Source organism: Phoca vitulina, unplaced genomic scaffold, assembly GCF_004348235.1.
Source record: "Phoca vitulina isolate PV1807 unplaced genomic scaffold, GSC_HSeal_1.0 scaffold16, whole genome shotgun sequence".
In the NCBI taxonomy this organism is placed as follows: Eukaryota; Metazoa; Chordata; class Mammalia; order Carnivora; family Phocidae; genus Phoca; species Phoca vitulina.
The window spans coordinates 14026914-14045688 of NW_022589719.1; the positions used below are offsets into that span (position 1 = coordinate 14026914).

At 35.5% G+C, this 18775-nt stretch overlaps 1 protein-coding gene across 1 annotated transcript in view; it reads left to right on the forward strand.

Moving 5' to 3' along the window:
* Positions 1-18775, forward strand: part of PDHX (pyruvate dehydrogenase complex component X) — a 67172-nt gene that overhangs the window by 22985 nt on the left and 25412 nt on the right. Inside the window, exons 3-5 of the mRNA XM_032413895.1 lie at positions 6392-6492; positions 12278-12477; positions 14267-14365. Of these exons, the coding sequence (XP_032269786.1) occupies positions 6392-6492; positions 12278-12477; positions 14267-14365 (400 nt within the window). The remainder of the gene's footprint in view (positions 1-6391; positions 6493-12277; positions 12478-14266; positions 14366-18775) is intronic.

Sequence of the window (18775 nt, forward strand, 5' to 3'; positions counted from 1 at the left end):
AACTTGGCCCAGCCATTTCCTTCTCAAACTGCTACTCCTGCCTTTAGCTCTCAGGTCAGGACCTCAGATGGCCAAGGAGCACAGTTGCTGGGGGTCTTTGGTCATGCAAATAATATTTTTTATTTGTGTAATGAGGTGAAAAGAGTTGACCAACACTGACTAGGGGCCCCTCCTCTGTCTTCCCACACTGCTGTAAGCCCTTATTGGGTGGGAAGGCCGTGGCCTGCTTGTTTGTACTCTTCAGTTACGTTAAGAACTTCTTGAAGCAGGTCTGTCTGATTTTATTTTTTTTTTTTTTTACCATACTGCCTTGTACAATGTCATTTACGTACTTAACTAGTATTTGTTGTGTAAACAATTGAATTATTTTTCTCAAATCATAGCTGTCGTTATGCTTCAACTTAGCACTAAGAAGAGGTTTTTTTCTTTAATGTTCTTAGTCTTACAGATAAAAGCTAGCTCTCCCCCACCACTACCACCATATACACCTTTTATATAAAGACTTTTATTCTTAACTTTTGGCAGGACAAAATTATTTTGTTAAAGTCACAGGATGTATTTACTTCATAAACATGACCGTTGTGTTTGATCAAGACTATACTTCATACCCAGAATTTAAAAAGAGAAAGGGAAGCCTCTGTAACTCCAGGCCTCAGCTCCGACAGCCGCCCATCTGGACAAAGGAACCAACGATGATGCTGGCTTCGGTGCTGGGGAGCGGCCCCCGGGCGGGCCTCTGCTCTGGCCCCTCCTGGGGCCCGCACTCTCGCTCCGGGCCCGCTCCACCTCGGCTGCTGACATGCACCACGAGGAGATGGGGCGGGGACACTGCAAAGCTGCCATCTCCTGCAACACGGGCAGCTGAGGGTCTGTCACCTCACGCCGTCCATGATGCTCTGTCCTGGCTTTTCATTTTCAGCCTGCTCCTTTGGACTACAGACTCTTCTCGTTGTGCTTGTAACCAGTGCTTAGTAGAATGCCTTATATATTAATGTGTACTAATTGTTGAATGATCTGTTTGAAATGAGAGTATGGGATAGGGAGTGAGAATGAGTCCTGGTTCTTAATGGTTCTCAATAACATACCTGATGTTTTTATCTAAAGATGTGAAGTGTTTGAAGATGTATATGAAGAGTTAACCTAACATTTCCAGTTCCATGATCTTTTTTTTTAACACCTATGCATTCAAAACCTAAGTAATTTGGTCAAGATTACTTGTGTCAGCTTGGAATCAAACCTGTGTCTGAGTTCTAATACTCTGCTTCACAGCTTTTCTCAATTATAGCACTAACTTGTTAATTAATCAAAGCTAAAAGTGAGGATATTTAGAATCATCATGGCTTATTATTAGTCTCAAAATTTTCTTTTGGTGTTTACATTATGTTTGATTATTGATAGCTAGTACCTTAGTTTCATAAAATTAGGGGTAATGTGCCCTTATATAATAATGCGATGTTTTAAACTGTGCTCTGGTTTCTGGGGAAATTTCACTGCGTAATGGATTGATCCTTCTCTATGTTTCTTTCCATTCTCTCTCTCGGCATCCTCATATAGCAAATATATATGTCTGTGTTATGTGAGTAGGTGTACATATAATTAAAACACCATAAAAAGGAAATAGGCTGCCCGAGATATTAACTGTTAGAAGCATGCTACAAATCAAATGTTAGAACCAAATGAAATATGATGATAGTTTGATGTAAACCTTATGATGACATGAGCATTTGTGAAATTACTATAGTTTCTTTCCCTCAAGCGTTTTCAGCGCAAACTCATTATGTGTGAAGCACTAGCTGGAGGCCAGGGTAATGAGGTAGAATGTAAAACACTTAAGATGTGTCCTATTCCTGTTGTGAAGAAGCTCACAGCCTGGTAAATAGAGGAAAACCCAATTGAAAAAAAAAAACAAATAACAGTAGCTACATAACATTTTAGAATGCAATTTGTGATTCATTTCAAATTAATTACAACTGTTGTAGGAATTCAGGAATAGGAACAAAGTCATCTAGATTGATCGATGGCTGTCTATGGTTTGTTTTTTTGTGGGGCTTTTCTTTTTTTTTTGATCTATGGTTCTTAAAGGGTGTTTGGAATTTGTGGTAGGTGGACACAAGTGATAAAACATCATTTTACTTTTTTCTCTTTTTTAAATTTTTTATTGTTATGTTAATCACCATACATTACATCGTTAGTTTTTGATGTAGTGTTCCATGATTCATTGTTTGTGTATAACACCCAGTGCTCCATGCAATACGTGCCCTCTTTAATACCCATCACCAGGCTAACCCATCCTCCCACCCCCCTCCCCTCTAGAACCCTCAGTTTGTTTTTCAGAGTCCATCATCTCTCATGGTTCATCTCCCCCTCTGATTTCCCCCCCTTCATTCTTCCCCTCCTGTCTTTTTTTTTTTTTTAACATATATTGTATTATTTGTTTCAGAAGTACAGATCTGTGAATTTTACTTTTTTCTTATGAGCAGAATTTCTAGGTGTCTAGAAGTATTGCTAGGTGGCCTAGTTCAATTGTTTTTTCCATGGTTACAGCAGAAACATAAGGGTGTGATTTTTTTTTTTTCCTTTTAAAATACACTCTTTTTTTTTTTCTTTTTTTTGAGATACACTCTATTTTAACTATGAAAACATCTGCCATTATAAAGAAGTGTGTAAGATGATATAATCTGCTTTCTCTGTGGGACGTACAAGGTTCCTTTTGGGTCTGATTTCTGCTTACCTCACCAGCCTAATCTCTCATTGCTTCTCTCAGGTACTATTACCCAGCTCCTCCAAAGTTTCCTGTTCTCTTTTGCCTCCTGGGCTTTGGGTATGTTGTGCCTTCTGCTTGGATCACTGCTTCTTTACTTGATTGTCTTCTCGTCTTTTCAGGCTCAGATTATATATATGTATAAATAGTATGTATATAATATACATAATTATGTAAATATATATCTTCTTTTTTTAGGAAGCCTTTCACCTTGCAAAAACTAAATTAGATATCCCTCCTGAATGTTCCTATGACATCCTAACCACCCGATCCCACCATAATTTCCAGTTAATTGTCACTAGGTAGAAAGCAAGCTTCTTGAAGTTAGAATGTTAACTTCCCTGCCCACCCCCCCACCCCCCTGCTGTATCCTCAGTACCTTAAAGCATTTTTAATAAATATTTGTTGAGTAGAAAAATCTCTTCAGGGTTAGGCCAACAATCACCTTTTAGGTGTTTCATAAATATCATCTAACAGATAATGTTGATTTCATTAAAATAGTTTATATTGACAGTTCCAGACTGTTTTAACCAAAGATAATATAACCATCTATGTGACCATCTTGGTATACAGGGAAGTAGTTTCTGTACAGTAAACTTCCAGAGCATATTTATCATAGTGTTTTAGATTTTCCTTCATGTTCTTTTATTGAGTGTGCCTATGAAAACTACAGTACCAGCTATTTTTGGTATATGTGTGAGGGAGTGTATTTGTATGTTACATGCTTTTCTATACTTGTATTTTTATTCTGGTTTTGTTTTAGGTCTGTCTCTTGTAAGCCACATTTATCCAGATTTTATTTTTTTGTAATCATTTTGATAATTTCTGCTTCTTTTAGTAGGTTGTTTTAATCCGTTTATTACAATTACTGATACATTTGGACTTATTTCTACAATTTCGGTGTGTTTTTTATTTTTTTCTTTTCATGTGTCTTCAGGTGGGTGATAGTTTTTATTTAATGTTTCCTCTGCTTTGCAGAATGCTGTAGATAATATTTCTATTTTTGGGGGGGTGTACATCATTAAGTATTTTGGATACATATTTAATTAAATTTTGCCAATAAAATCTAGAGTTATTTAGCATTTTTTTCTGCCTATTTATATCAAAGTTCTTTTAATGCTTTAACTATCAACTAAACATTTCCTTATCCAGCTTACTTTTTTTTAGAGTTTGAGTTTTACATTTTTTAAACCCTCAGAAATTAGCTTTTAAATGATTCATAGTTACCATTCTATCAGTTTCTGTAGTAACTTGTTTCATGTAGTCCATGGGTCCCTCCTGTGTCCCATTTTTCTTCTTGATGAACTGCATTTTTTAATAGCTCATCAATAGGTGGTAAATTTTCTTAGCCTTTTATGTCTAAAGAATCTTTTTTTTTTTTTTTTTTTTTATGAAAGGGAAGGTGGGTAAGGGCAGATGAAGAGAGAGAGAGAGAGAATATATTAAGCAGGCTCCACACCCAGAGCAGAGCCCGACACGGGGCTCGATTTCACAGCCCACAACCCTGAGATCGTTACCTGAGCCGAAATCAAGAGTCAGACACCTAACTGACTGAGCCACCCAGGTGCCTCCCCCTTTCGTTTATTCTAGAATGATGGTTTGGTTGCATATAAAATTCTAGACAGTTACTTTTCCTCAGCTTTTCAAAGATACTACTCCATTGTCTTCTGACCTTTATTACAGCTTCTGGGAAGTATGCTTTCTGTCATTCCATTGATGTAATCTGGTTTATTTTCCTCTGATAGGTTTTAAGATTGTTTTTATTGTATGGAATTTCACTACAGTGTATCTAATGTGAATTCATACAGTCTAATACTTTTTTTCTGCTTTTTTTTTTTTTTTTTTAGTGAAGTATAAATTGAAGAAAGTGTAAGCTCAATTAATTTTTACATACACATATAACCAGGTTACCACCACCTAGTCAAGATTCATAATTCATATTTCCAGCAAGCTACAAGGCTCCCAGTGCCCCCTCCTAGTCAATACATCATAGGTTACAATTATCTAAACTCATTCAGAGCTCTTTCATGTTGAGGATATGTATTTCTTTTCCATTGTAGACAATTCTCAGCATTTATCTTTTCACGTATTGCTTTTCAACTATTCCCTCCAGTCTTCCCTTGGAAAATCTATTAGACAAACATTGCAGCCTCAATCTGTGTCTCTTACTGCTTTCTTCTATTTTTAATCTTTTTTTTCTGCCTGTAGTAAGTTCCAGGTAGTTCCTTAATGCTGCCTTTATAATTCACTTTACTATGTCTAGTCTAGAATACATCCCAATGATTGTTTCTTTTTATTTCAATGACTATTTTTCATTTCCAAGATTTCTAATTAGGTTTTCCTTCCTATGTGATGTCATTTTGTTTCATTTCTGTACATTGTTTTTTATCTCTTGTTCTTGTGATGGATCTTTTACCTTCATTTATGTTTCTGAACATCCTCAAAATACTTATTTAAAAATCTCTGGCAGGTTGCACTAAATGAATTTCATCTGAAAAAGTTTGTTTCCATTATTGGTTTTGTGGTTTTCTTTCTTAGCATTAAATTTCTTCAAATGTTTTGGAACTTTGTTTTATTATTTATTTATTTATTTATTTATTTATTTATTTATTTAAAAAAGGCTTTTTGTTTGTGTTTCAGTGTCTTCCCACCTGCCCTCCACTTTCCCTTTCCCCATCCCCAGTCTAGGGATTTTGCTATTGATATTGCAGATATCAATAGATGCGGTAATGGAGACAGAGGGTGGCTTGGCTCAGATCCTGGTACTGAGGTAGTGTTTTTGTTCCCTACCTTCCTAGACCTACAGTTCTGGTTAAAGCCATAGTCCTAGTCAGCAGGTCTTGATTGCCCCCGTTATTGGCCTTCTGTTATGACTAGAGTCACTGACCCAGCCCTAGCTTTAAGGGGAGATTCTGATTTGCATCCCTGTCTCCAGCAAATCACTTTTAGTTCTCTTTATTCCAAAGGAAACCACTGCATTCTCCCTGCTAACCTCCCCCCACTCCACCTGTTTCTAGATTCAGAAACAGCAAGTCAGATCTTGCTCAACATTTTTGAGTTTCCATATTGTTTCTGTTGCACAGAAATGTTTCTTATTTGACCTCAGTTGTGTCTTTGACATTGTCTCTTTTTGTTTAATATGCTTTATTTATTTATGCTCTGCAGTGCCAACAGGGTTTCTGAATTTATGCTACAATGTTAACCAAGAAGTGCTATTAATTGTAAAACTTTTCTCCTCATGGAATAATAGTCAAAACATAATAAAAAGAAAGGAATAGATCTGGAATTGATTTGTTTGGAAGAGAATATGCATTCATTGCTATTGTTTCTAGAGTGTGATCTCATTATATCTGTTCAATAATCTTTTGTAATTGTTGTTTTTATTATAACAAATGTAGTTTATGTCCATTATAGAGCTTTTGGAAAATACAACAAACCATACATAATATACACACATGCAAACACACACTCACATACACAATGAAAATTACTTGTAATTCCACAGCCCAGAGCTAGGTACTGAATATCTTGGTATTCATTATTCATGTTTTATGCACTTAACACACACTCAAACCCACATACTAACATTCATATTTTAAAAAACAAAACAAACCCAGTCTTGTTTTGTAGGTGAAGCTGTGAGTGCTGGAGATGCCTTATGTGAAATAGAGACTGATAAAGCTGTGGTTACCTTAGATGCAAGTGATGATGGCATCTTGGCCAAAATAGTGGTAAGTGTTTATTTTGATTGTCTTCAACGGGATGAAGATCTCTTAAATGTGAAGTTCTTTGAATTAAAGTCACCTTTTATTTTTACCACTGTATTTATAATATCATGTTATCTGTATCTACATAATATATTTTTATTATTTTTTATTGTATTTATTTATTTATTTTTAAAGATTTTATTTGAGAGAGAGAGAAAGAGAAAGCACGAGCAGGGGGAGGGACAGAAGGAGAGAGAGAGAATCTCAAGCAGATTCCATGCTGAGCATGGAACCCAACCTGGGGCTAGATCTTATGAACCTGAGATCATGACCTGAGCCAAAACCAAGAGTCAGACGCTTAACCCACTGAGGCACTCAGGCGCCCTGTGATTGGCAAATTCCTTAACCTCTATGTGCCTTTTCCTTCATAATAAAGTAGAGATAATAATAATATCTACACCATGGAGCAGTAGTAGAGATTGAGATAATACATATATACTCATTATAAGGCTTGTCACCCACCAAGCATCAAGAAATATTGCTACTCTGATTATTATTATAATTACTCACTCAGCTCTTAGTGACCATTAGCCCCTATGTCAATCTATATGTTTATCTAATAATTTGTATTGGTTGTTTGCAACTGAACAGTAAGTATCCATTCATACCTCTGTAGTTTGATTTGTACAGAGACGCTGCATATCTGTTATAGTCCATTGTTGATACGTTTTTAATTCTGAGATGCCAGCTCACCTCTGTTTTGGGAATGGATAACAACACCTTTCTTTGTACATTTTATCCAAAGACCACAATTTGGAATGTTATAATCTAATTAGATGTAGATCTATACACAGTTTTTCACTCGTGTTTCTTACTAAAAAATCCTTTTCCCTTTTTTCATCATTCATATGTTGCTTTTTACATTCTAATTATCAAACTTCCTTTACTTATCATCTACATTATTAATAGCCATGTTAAAACACCGTGTTGAAAATACTTCTTGGAGGAAATATGAATGGAAAGCTAAAATTTCTATACCTTCATAACAAGGAAAATGTAATTATTCATACCAAAAATAGTTTCTTCAACTAATTTATGCAGCATTTTGAAAAAGGAAAAGATTGTTTGAATTACCATATGTAATAAACCCAGCTACATTTTATTGTGTATGCTTTTGGCAAGCTGTGTTCTTGGCCCTAGCTCTGGATTGTTTGACTATGAAAGTCTCCCAGAATTGATAGCTTTTCCCACTTAGCTGCTTCGTAATGCATTTCAAATTGCTAACAGTGTTATAGGTCAGTAGTGCCTATTCATCTGGCCCCTAATGCTCTGAAAAGGTAGGGGGCTGAGGGGGAGATATGATTAATAAGGGCTTTAGCAGCACAAATGGTTACTTCCTTGCCAAAGAAAAGATTGTATGTGTGTTTTAGGGCTTTATGGCTTTATTATTATTCCACATGCGTTTTGAATAATAGGAATGGGAGTCTATTCATGTCACAATGTAAGTTTTATGGAGGGAAAAAATCAGGGTGATATTAGGTGACATCACTGGGGTGTTTTAGTCTTTCACCCCTCCCCACTCTCAGCTCTCTCACACCCATGCAGGTTACACCTTTGTCTTTCGTTGTGGAATAATTCTCATATGAGCACACATAATAAACTGATTTTAATAAGAATACTTATACGAGATCTTTACTTTCGGAATCAAGGAGGTGGAGATTGATCTTATTAAAAGGCAAGTGATGATATAAAGCTCTAGTTTTTAGCTTGTGCACATTTTTGAAACCATTAGAAATTATTACCTATCTTGCTCCTCATGGAGATTTGTTTGCATAGTCTTGGAAAGGTTTTTGTATTCTTCCTCTCCCCCTGCCCAATTTCATATCTCTTTGTTCTCATTCATAATTTTTGCATCTGATTTCCATTTTATATAAAATAATACTTATTACATTTCAGTTAGAACCAGAAAAAAGCTTAGAAGTTTTTAATAATGTTAATAAAGAATAATTGCTGTCAGTGTAGATAATTTTATGATCCATTTCCAGTTTAGTTCAGTTAATGAGAAAATTGTTAAATTCTTATTTAATCACTAGTAAATTGTACAGAAAACCTTAAATTTTTACTCAGGTGTTAGTTCATAAGCTTAGTCTTAAATTTATTCAGCGAATTGGACAGCAGGCATTTTAAATGATGTTAATAAAGTAGAATATTAGGATGACATATTTGGGGTTTTTGTTTTGTTTTGTTTTGAGAGGGGGAGGGGGAAGGGGAAGGGCAGATGGAAAGGGAGAGAGAGAATCTTAAGCAGGCTCCATGCCCAGTGTGGAGCCCAATGTGGGGCTCTGTCTCACGACCCTGAGATCATGACCTGAGCCAAAATCAAGAGTCAGATGCGTAACTGATTGAGCCACCCAGGCGCCCCTATTTGGAGAATTTATTAAAGATTGTCTGGTTTGGCTTCTAACATTTTAGGGTTACTATATGATTTGTTACAAACCAGGATACTTTTGAGGGTGAAAAGGGTGTAGGATATTAAGATTATTTAAACTTATATAAATTTTTGACATTTTAATTTATTGACTGGCAAAACATTCATTGATAGATTTTTATTATATTGGTAGACCATTATTTTTCAAAATAATTTTCAAGACTAGAATTCTTTCTGAAAACTAAAATCCATGGATATTAATGCAAAATTTTAAAAAATACTTCCTTTAGGGGCACCTGGCTGGCTGAATTGGTGGAGCATGCGACTCTTGATCTCTGGGTCGTGAGTTCAAGCCCCATTTTGGGAGAGCTTACTTAAAAAAGAAAAAAATGCTTCCTTTTGTTGATACTCCTAAAATTAAAAAATAACAAAGAATAATTATTTTGGGTACTAGTCATGTTCTTCAATCAATTTCTTAGCTGTATCTTACTCTAATACTGTGTCACTAGTGTTTCTCTAAAGAATGTATTCCTTTCTTTTTCAAGAATATGTATTTTTTCAATATGATTTTATTGTTAGGTCCCTTTCCCCCCTTATTTTTCATTAAATTGCCGGAGTCACCTTCAAAGATGCATTTCACTGTTCCGAAGTTTATGGTTGAAATTTGACGTTGTGAGACCTTCAATTGATTCCTCTCTGTAGACTATAACATTTTTAATTGAGAAAATAACCCTCAAAACTCAGAGCAAATTCACTAAATGGGAGATATTCTCAGTTCTAATATTTTCATGTTGAAATGGGTAAATGACGCATTAAAATGGTAAATGAGTCTGTGTTCCCCGTGAATTAAAAGCTAAATGAATTATAATCCAGTCTATATCTTCTCCCCTTTAAGCTTGTTTTTTAAAGTAGGAGCATGATCTTGAACTGCTGTATGATAATTTTGGTCCTGTGAATGCAGTTTACAGATTTGGTACTTGGCGTGTTGAATGCTGTCTGTAATGTCAGACTGGATTTGAATCTTGGCTGGATACCTCCTGGTCTTATGATCTTGAGCAAGTCCTTCAACCTTTCTGTGCTTCAGTTTCCTTATCTATACTTGAATAATAATAGCACTTACCTCCTAAGGTTGTTAGGAGAATTAAATGAGTTGACATAGGGCTAGAACAGTGCCTGGCACTTGACTGCCAAACTGTTAGTCAAGGACTTAATGAGTGTTTTTCTCCCCCTCTGCATTTTTAACTTGTCATTGATTTGTTTTCAGCTTCAGTGTTTCTTATGTATCTTCCTTTCAGACCAAAGTTAATTTGCATATAAGTTAAAATGTTTATCTTAAAGAATATAGACAGTTTCAAACTGTTCAATGGTTGAAACCATGATGGAAAAGTTTTACTAAGTTTTCTTTCTTTTTTTTTTTTTTTAGATATCTTGTCTTAGACGCTTTATTAACATATAACGTATTATATTTTACTAAGCTCTCAAACCCAATCAGTCATGTGACTCTGCTCCTCTCCATTAACCGCGGTGCGCGCTCCTTCTGTGTCAGCAGCTTTCACACTGTTTGACTTTTACAGAAGAAACTATTTAACTTACTGATTATTTTTTAACATCACAATCAAAACAGAGTTTTTACCAGCACCTTTAATGGAGTGAACCCCCTCAAGTTATTTCTCTGTTGGGAGTTTCTGCTGTACAGATTTTGTCTCTCGACGTCAGCATCTCACATCCTCGGGGACGCTGGTGAGCTTAGGCGGGCCGTCTTTAGCACATTTGCAGGTGATTCATGTCAGCCTATGGGAATGTCTCTTGTAAAGAAAGAGGCTCCATCCTAGGGGTCTGTGCCTTGGGATGGAGTTCAGCCCGTGTATGGGTGTCTGGAGAAATAGGTGCCACAGGTTTCCCATTTGTTGTCCCATGTTGCTGTCTCTTCCCCAGTTCCGCCGGCCTCGTGCTGGGCCTTTAGGCGCCACTTTCCAACCCTTACCAGCGGACATTCTGAAGTCCACTCTTGATCCATGTTGAGTGTTTTTTTTTTTTAAAACAAAATTTTTATTTAAAATAATATTAACTCATCTTTTTGACATAATAGTAAAAAAAAAATGAGTAGTACATAGAACTAAAACTTTTTAGGATGTGACAAACAGCTAAACAAATTGTTCTTGGGCTGTTTAGTTTTTTTTCACAGCTTGCAATTCATTACATGTCCTTATATTCTGTACTCATTTCTTATATATATATTTTGCTTCACTGAAGCATTATTTCTGTTCTTCTCCATCAGTAATTAGTAAACTTACAAAGCTTCCTAATTACCATGACTTATGCCTTATTTATTTTTAGAATAGTGCACATACTAATAAGCATCAAATTTAATGTTAATCAGAAATGTCAAGTGCATTTTAGGAGTTATGTTCTTACTTACAGTTATTATATTAGTGAACATCCTACAACCTCTCATTCTATTATTCATTAAATTACATCTGTAATGAACTTTATTTAATGTAATTGAAAGAGAATAATAAAAATTTTAAAGGAATGACATTTTCTTCCAGTACTGAATTTAAAAACATTGTCATCTGAAGGTCCCCTAGGGACTTCTCTTACTAAGTAAATAAAAATCAGCCCTTTCTTTAAAAGCTAATGCGGCTGAAATGTTTGAAATACATATAAGTTTGTTTTTTTTAAACTTCAATCTTATTTATCCTTTTAATTGGCATTATCTATGAAAGATTGATTAGCTGAGACACCACCGTGTCTCTGATGTACTTACAAAAATTCATGGGGTTTTATTTCTCAGGTTTTGTAAATAGATACATATGGAAAAGTTAAGTATAGGGAAAGACAGAAACCAACATTAACCAGAGTAGTTAACCAATTCTGTTTATATGATGGGATATACTTTTTTCCAGAGACTAAGTTTACTGAATACATTTTACATTAAATTAATGTTAGTAATAGGACTAATTTAGGGTGCTTAATTCATTGTGAGCTCTTGGAATTTCTAAGCTATTGTAACAAGAAACTATCTGGGAAAGACAAATAGTTGAAGTAAACCAGTCTCCTGTTTTTGATTTGTACTGATTGACATCAAAAGGAAGATGGTAATGATTGCTCTTATATATTTGAAAGCTGTCAGAGGAGAAATTCTGGATTTTTTTTTCAGGATATAGCATTAATAACTGGGATGGGAAGAGTGGTGAAGGAAGGTATACGTGGGGGAAGGTAAGAAAGGACGGTGGTGGGTAGAAGGAGGAGGCAGGCTGACTTGGAAGCAGATTTTAGCTCAAATTAAGAGATCTTTCTAATCAGTACAGAATTATTTAAACTACTTCATATGGTCATGAGCCTTTCCATCTCTGCAATTATTTTCTTTTTAAAATACAGGTTGAAGAAGGATCTAAAAATATACAACTAGGTTCACTAATTGGTTTGCTAGTTGAAGAAGGAGAAGATTGGAAACATGTTGAAATCCCCAAAGATGTAGGTCCTCCATCACCAGCTTCAAAACCATCAGTGCCTTGTCCCCCACCCGAACCACAAATTTCTCCTCCTGTCAAAAAGGAACACACATTGGGAAAACTGCAGTGAGTATGCTTATTTGGATGCTGATGTTAAAAAGAAAAAAAAAGTTACAGCAGCTTTTAGGATATTTCAGTCATTATATTTAAAACATCTTTGCACCTTATGTAGGAAGTGGCTGATCTTCCCTTTTTCTCTTAGGTGACTGAGGCCTAGGAATGATTCTTTTACTGTCATTGTTCATTCAACAAACAAACAGTTATTGAATACGTGTCATGTTCCAGGTAGTATGAAAGCCCTGCTCACCCGGTGGAGAACAAAGCAAGTAGTCTTTGTCCACGTTGAACTTGAAGTAGGTTTTAGGATTACAGGATGGAATTCAATATACCAGACTTCATATCATGTTTCTGTCCATGGAATTCTAGTTACCGTAATGTGAATTCCAGTTTTAAATGTACAACTGACATAAAATGGAATTACCATCTTAACATGCATTCCTTTACAACTATATTGCATTTGAGTGTCCGACACAGACTAGAGCTCAATTTTGTCCCTATATAACACCGATACTTAGTAAACACCATTTCACTTCAGCCTTACATAGCTTTAATTGATGGATTCTGAAAATTTTAACAAGTTCATTTATTTAACATTCTCTATAATTATACAAAATTACTTTTTCTTTATAAGAAAAACTTCTTCATTGAGAAAGGTCCTCTTAAGAACCATTTTTGAACTTAAATAAAAATGCAGACCCTTACCGTTTTAAAAATTTTTTCCTTTAGTTTACCAGTGTCAGTTCTTGTCAGTGTTTTTGAAGTGCTGAGTTGTAAATTTCCATGTTGATGGGGATATAGAGAAACTAGAACGCTCGTGCACTGTTGGTGGGAATGTAAAGTGGTGCAGCCACTGTGGAAAACAGTATGGCAATTCCTCAGAAAAATAAGAATAGAATTACCATATGACCCAGCAATTCCTCCTCTGGGTATATACTCAAAAGAATTGAAAGCAGGAACTCAAGGAGATGCTTTACAGCCATGTATAGCAGTATTATGCACAGTAGCCAAAAGGTGAGAACAACCCATGTGTCCAAAATATGCTATATACCTACAACGGAATGTTACTCAGCTTTGAAAAGGAAGGAAATACTGACACACGTACCATGACATGGATGAAGCTTGAAGACATTATGCAAAGTAAAATAAGCCAATCACAAAAGAACAAACATTGTATGGTTCCACTTATATGAGTTACCTAGAGTAATCAAATTGGTAAAGACAGTGGAATGCTAGCTGCTTGGGGCAGGGGGTGGGGCAGGGAATGGGGAGTTATTGTTCAATGGGTACAGAGTTTCAGTTTGAGAGAATGAAAATTCTGGAGGTGGATGGTGGCAATGGTTGCACAACAGGTTAATTGTACTTAATGCCACTCAATTGTACGCCTAAAAATGTTTAAAATTGTCATTTTTTTGGTACGTTTTACCACACAGAAAAAAATGAAGGAACAGTATAGTTAGTTCCTTATTGATGTGTTGGATGAAGAGCCATGTGAAAAATTATTAATCAAAATAGAAGCTCTCTCCTTTTGAATATTTACTCTTATTAAAGGAATATTTTGAAATAGTAACTAATTAATTTTGTATGAAAATGTTTTGGTAGTAAAATAAACCAGATTAGTACAGATTAATTTATTTGTGACTATGGGAATCATTTTAACTTTATTATAAATTTTTATTTTGCTAATTATCGGTAAAACTTGATGTTTAGGTATATTTGATTCAAATTATGAGTGTTTATTAGTTTCCTTAATCTTCACGTTTTTGTTTTTTTTTTAATCTTCACGTTTTTTTCTTAGGTTCCGTTTAAGTCCAGCTGCCCGTAATATTGTGGAAAAACATGCCCTGGATGCTAGCCAGGGCACAGCCACTGGTCCTCGGGGGATATTCACTAAAGAGTATGTTTGTGCTTTTTGTAACAACCGATTCCATTATTTATCATGATCAGCTTTTTCTGAAAGTATTTAAAGAAGAACTTATTCAGTGTTAAGATTTAAGAGGACATATACCGTTCTTTTGTATTTTCAATTGCTTTTGTGAGTGCAAAATTATATTCTGTGCAAGGGTTGTTTCAGAGTAATTATAGCATTAGTGAAGAATGGTTCTAATTTGGTAACTAAGCCAGATCCTTAGAAATGGTGATAAATGCAAAAAATTATATATAGAGTGCAGAGTGGTGAACCTTTATATTGTTTTACGTTTGTTTGAAATAAGCTTGTAATCACATTTAATTTTTTAAAACCTGGAAATATACTTTCAAAAATAATTTCATTCTTATCTGTTTGGATTTTAGTCACTTGTATGATCAAAGTGATTTCCATATGCAGTTGGCTCTTTTTGGATTTCCTTTTCTAGTCAACTGTCCATGAGTTGGCACCATTGTTTAGTACCACACTCTTAATTATAAATATTTTATAGTAAGTTTTAAAATTTGATCGAGTTATCCTTGTTCTTCTTTCTCAATAGACCAGTTTTCTTGGCTGATTCTTATTTTATTATTTTTCCAAATGAATTTTAAACAATTCATTTGCCCTGCTGGTACAGGGGAATGATGGTGTTTTTATTGGGATTGTATCACATTTTACAATTAACTTGGGGAAGAATTGATATCTTGATGATCCTGAGCCTTCCTATTCAAGAACACTGATGTTTCTCCATTTGTTTACATTTTGTTTCTTTTAAGAGTGTATGAGAACAGATGGCCCCTGCTCTATTGAAACTTAATCAGTGGGGAAGGCAAAGATTAATCCTTTAGACATTTGACTAATGTTAAATTGCTGTAGAGGTATGTGTTATTTTAGAAAGAGAGAGAGCAGGGAGAAGGAATGGGGCAGAGGGAGAAAGAGAAAGAGTCTTAAGCAGACTCCACACTGAGCATGGAGCCCAAAGCGACACTGGATCTCAAGACCCTGAGATCATGACCCGAGCTGAAACCAAGAGTTGGATGCTTAACCAAGTGCACACCCAGGCACCCCTGTATTACATTTCTATTGGCGGTAATGTTAAATTCTTCAAATTGAGCTAACATTTTAAGGCAATATACTTATTCCCCATTTACTATTGATAAAAAGTGATCAGTAATACTGGCTAAAATTTTTTAAGTTGAGATGAGCAAAGGTTATAAAACTATTAAGTGGCAGTGCTGGACCAACGGAAATTTCTTTTTTTTCATTGGGTTATTTTACTCTTCATTAAAGCATTGGTTTAGGGCACCTGGGTGGCTCAGTCAGTGAAGTGTCTGCCTTCGGCTCAGGTCATGATCCCAAGGTCCTGGGATTGAGCCCAGCATTGGGCTCCCTGCTCAGCAGGGAGCCTCCTTCTCCTCTCTCTCTGCCCCTCCTCCCCACTTGTACTCATTCTCTCTTTCCAATAAATAAGTAAATAAATAAATAAATAAATCTTAAAAAGAAAGCACTGGTTTATTTTGGGGCATTTCTTTTATGGCGAGCAATCCAGGTTTAATTCTTAGGTAGCCTCATTTATCTGTATTACAGCCTTATTGATTTGTTCATCAGATGTGTATGTGGTTCTCTTAAACACGTACTGTGAGTCCTGCCATACCTACATGAGTTGGAGATCAGCTGTCCTGACCTATGACTGAAGTAGTATTCTAGGTTGTGAAATTTTAGTTAAAGGGCTTAAAAAGTTTCACTTAGCCATAAAATGTTAAAATTAAGTATCCTCATAGCCAGTTAAGCCTAGTTTCTCCCCCACATCTATCCTACTATTTGTACCTTGATTTTATTAATCTACCAGTCTATGTTTTAGTAAACTCTCCATAAAAATGGGATAAAGCAACTTTCTTTATAACCAAATAGACTTACCTGTATTTCTGAGGGATAGGGCGGAGAGTCTGTACTTAATTCATTAGTCATTGATCAAGATTTGGTGACATCTTTGGTAAAGTAATCATAGCTGTACCTTAGAAGGATTAATTTTGCATATTTGTAGAAGATACATTGGAGCAGAAAAAAACTTGAGGTTAGGAGATAAATTAATAGGCGTATAAAGTAATTCAGATAAAAGATAAAAAAAATGCTTGAATGTAGGTGAAAGAAGTAGAGATTACTGATCTAGACAATGTTATAAGGACAGAATCCAGAAGCTTTCATAAAGGATTGAATGGGGAGCATAGACCAGGATAGCAACGAATCAAGGAATGAATTTGGGATTCTGGTCTGGACAATGAAATTTTGGCTCCATAAACACAAATAAGGGCTTTGGGAAAGTATTTATCTTGGTGGAGTGAGTGATATGTTAGCTCTGAAGCCTGTCGTCAGTGCTGACAAGCCCACAGGCATCAGGATCAGTGAGGTGACGGTTACTTGGAGGAGACAGTTCGGGACTCGAGAGGGAGGTTTGGTAGGTAGTAGAGCAGTAGTTATAATTGAGATAATCAGGAGGTAAACTTTTAGAAGGCAGCTTTTCTTGTGTTGGAGGATATCTAGGAGCTGGATAAAAAGTTAAGGAACATGTGATCTGAGAAAAGCCTTTTGAAGTCGGTTACTAGGTGATATTTTAGAAGGCAGTTGAGTGGTGTGACAGCAGAGGAATGAAATAGCCCTTTCTTCCTTTCTCCCTTCTCTTTCCATATGTGCTTACTATATATACAATGAACAAATAGCACTTTTTTAAACCTGAATTGAAGTTATAATAGTAATGTAATATTTATTAAGGAAAATGAAATAGTATTGTCTTGCTGCACACCCAAAGGAAGCACTATTAAAGTAGAGTTATATTTTTAATATTTTTGCCATCTTCCTCCTCCTAATTTCCAGTTGTCTTTCCTGTCCTGATTCTTTAACTCTACACCGTAAGAGAGTCAACCTTTGGTCTTCAAAATCTGACACATTACAAAAGATTTCATGAGAAAAATCGATCCTGAAGGCATGCATTATTTAGGATTTTTAATTTGTATACTACTAAAGATGCCTGTGTTTTAAGTTTAATATTAAGGTGGACCTCAGAAAAAACTTTGGCTTACTGTCGCCTACAAAAATGTCATCTTCTGATGAGATTGAAAAACTGCAGGCTAAGCTTCCCCCAAAATACCTTAGCACAAATTCTTGAAATTTGGAGGGACATCCTTCCTTCTTCCACTGTCAACTAAAAATGCAAGTAGAATAGAAAAATCAGTTCCAACCGCTGAGGAAGTGCCTCTGATCCAGTGTGTTTATGAAGTAAATCCTCAGTGTTAGGGTTGCTATTTTAAATGTTGCAGTAGAGCAAACATATTGCCCAAACATACTGCTCAGAATGTATGTTGCGCAAAAGCATATAGACTTGACTTTGCCTGTGTATGTAACTATTTTAGGAAAGCTAGTGCTGGGGCCACAGTTAGAGACAGAATACATTTAAGTTCTTTGCCAGTAACCTAACATCTTTTGTGTATCTGTGTCTTAAATCATAGCTGTAGTTAATGTTTGTATTCATATCACAGCATCAAAACTGATAGGTGTGACAGGTGAGCGTCTAGCAGGTTTTCAGTATTTCTTTTTAAAACTAAGTTATAGGGGTGCCTGGGTGGCTCATTCCTTAAGCGTCTGCCTTCGGCTCGGGTCATGATCCCAGGGTCCTGGGATCAAGCCCTGCATCGGGCTCCCTGCTCAGTGGGAAACCTGCTTCTCCCTCTCCCACTCCCCCTGCTTGTGTTCCCTCTCACTGTGTGTCTCTGTCAAATAAATAAATAAAATCTTAAAAAAAAAAAAAGAATTTATTTAAATAAATAAATAAATAAAACTAAGTTATAGCCCACCCAAATGAATTACTCTTTAAGGGATCCTGGTAAAAAAGGTTCTACCCTGAGTGAACTACCAGGGTATCTTCTGCCTTTATGCAGAAGTGTGACGTATTTGTTTTTCTCCTAATTTTTAGAGCTTTTAATGCCCACCTCATTCTTCAAGTAGAATCTGATTCATTATTTCATGGACAGAAATCATTAAAAGCATTCTCTGCATTATAGAAACTAAATTGTTGGCTGTTATTAAACAGTAGTTAACATTTATACTTTATGAGGTATGTAAGTGTAAAATCAGCAGTGAAAGTTTACTGTGAAGCGGTGGCCAGAACTGATTTTCTGTTTACTTGGTAATGATTAATGACTTCTCCTTACTTTTATTCTTTACCAAGAGCAATTTTACCCAAGAATCTTAGTTACTACAAGAACGAAACTAAATTTATGCCTATTTCTTGATAAAATAGTATTAGTTATGCTGATAATGAAATAAAAATGTGTCAGTTTAATGTGACCAATCTTTTCTTAAATAGACATATTCAGGCATTAATATTTTAGTCTTTATGTTCAGTTG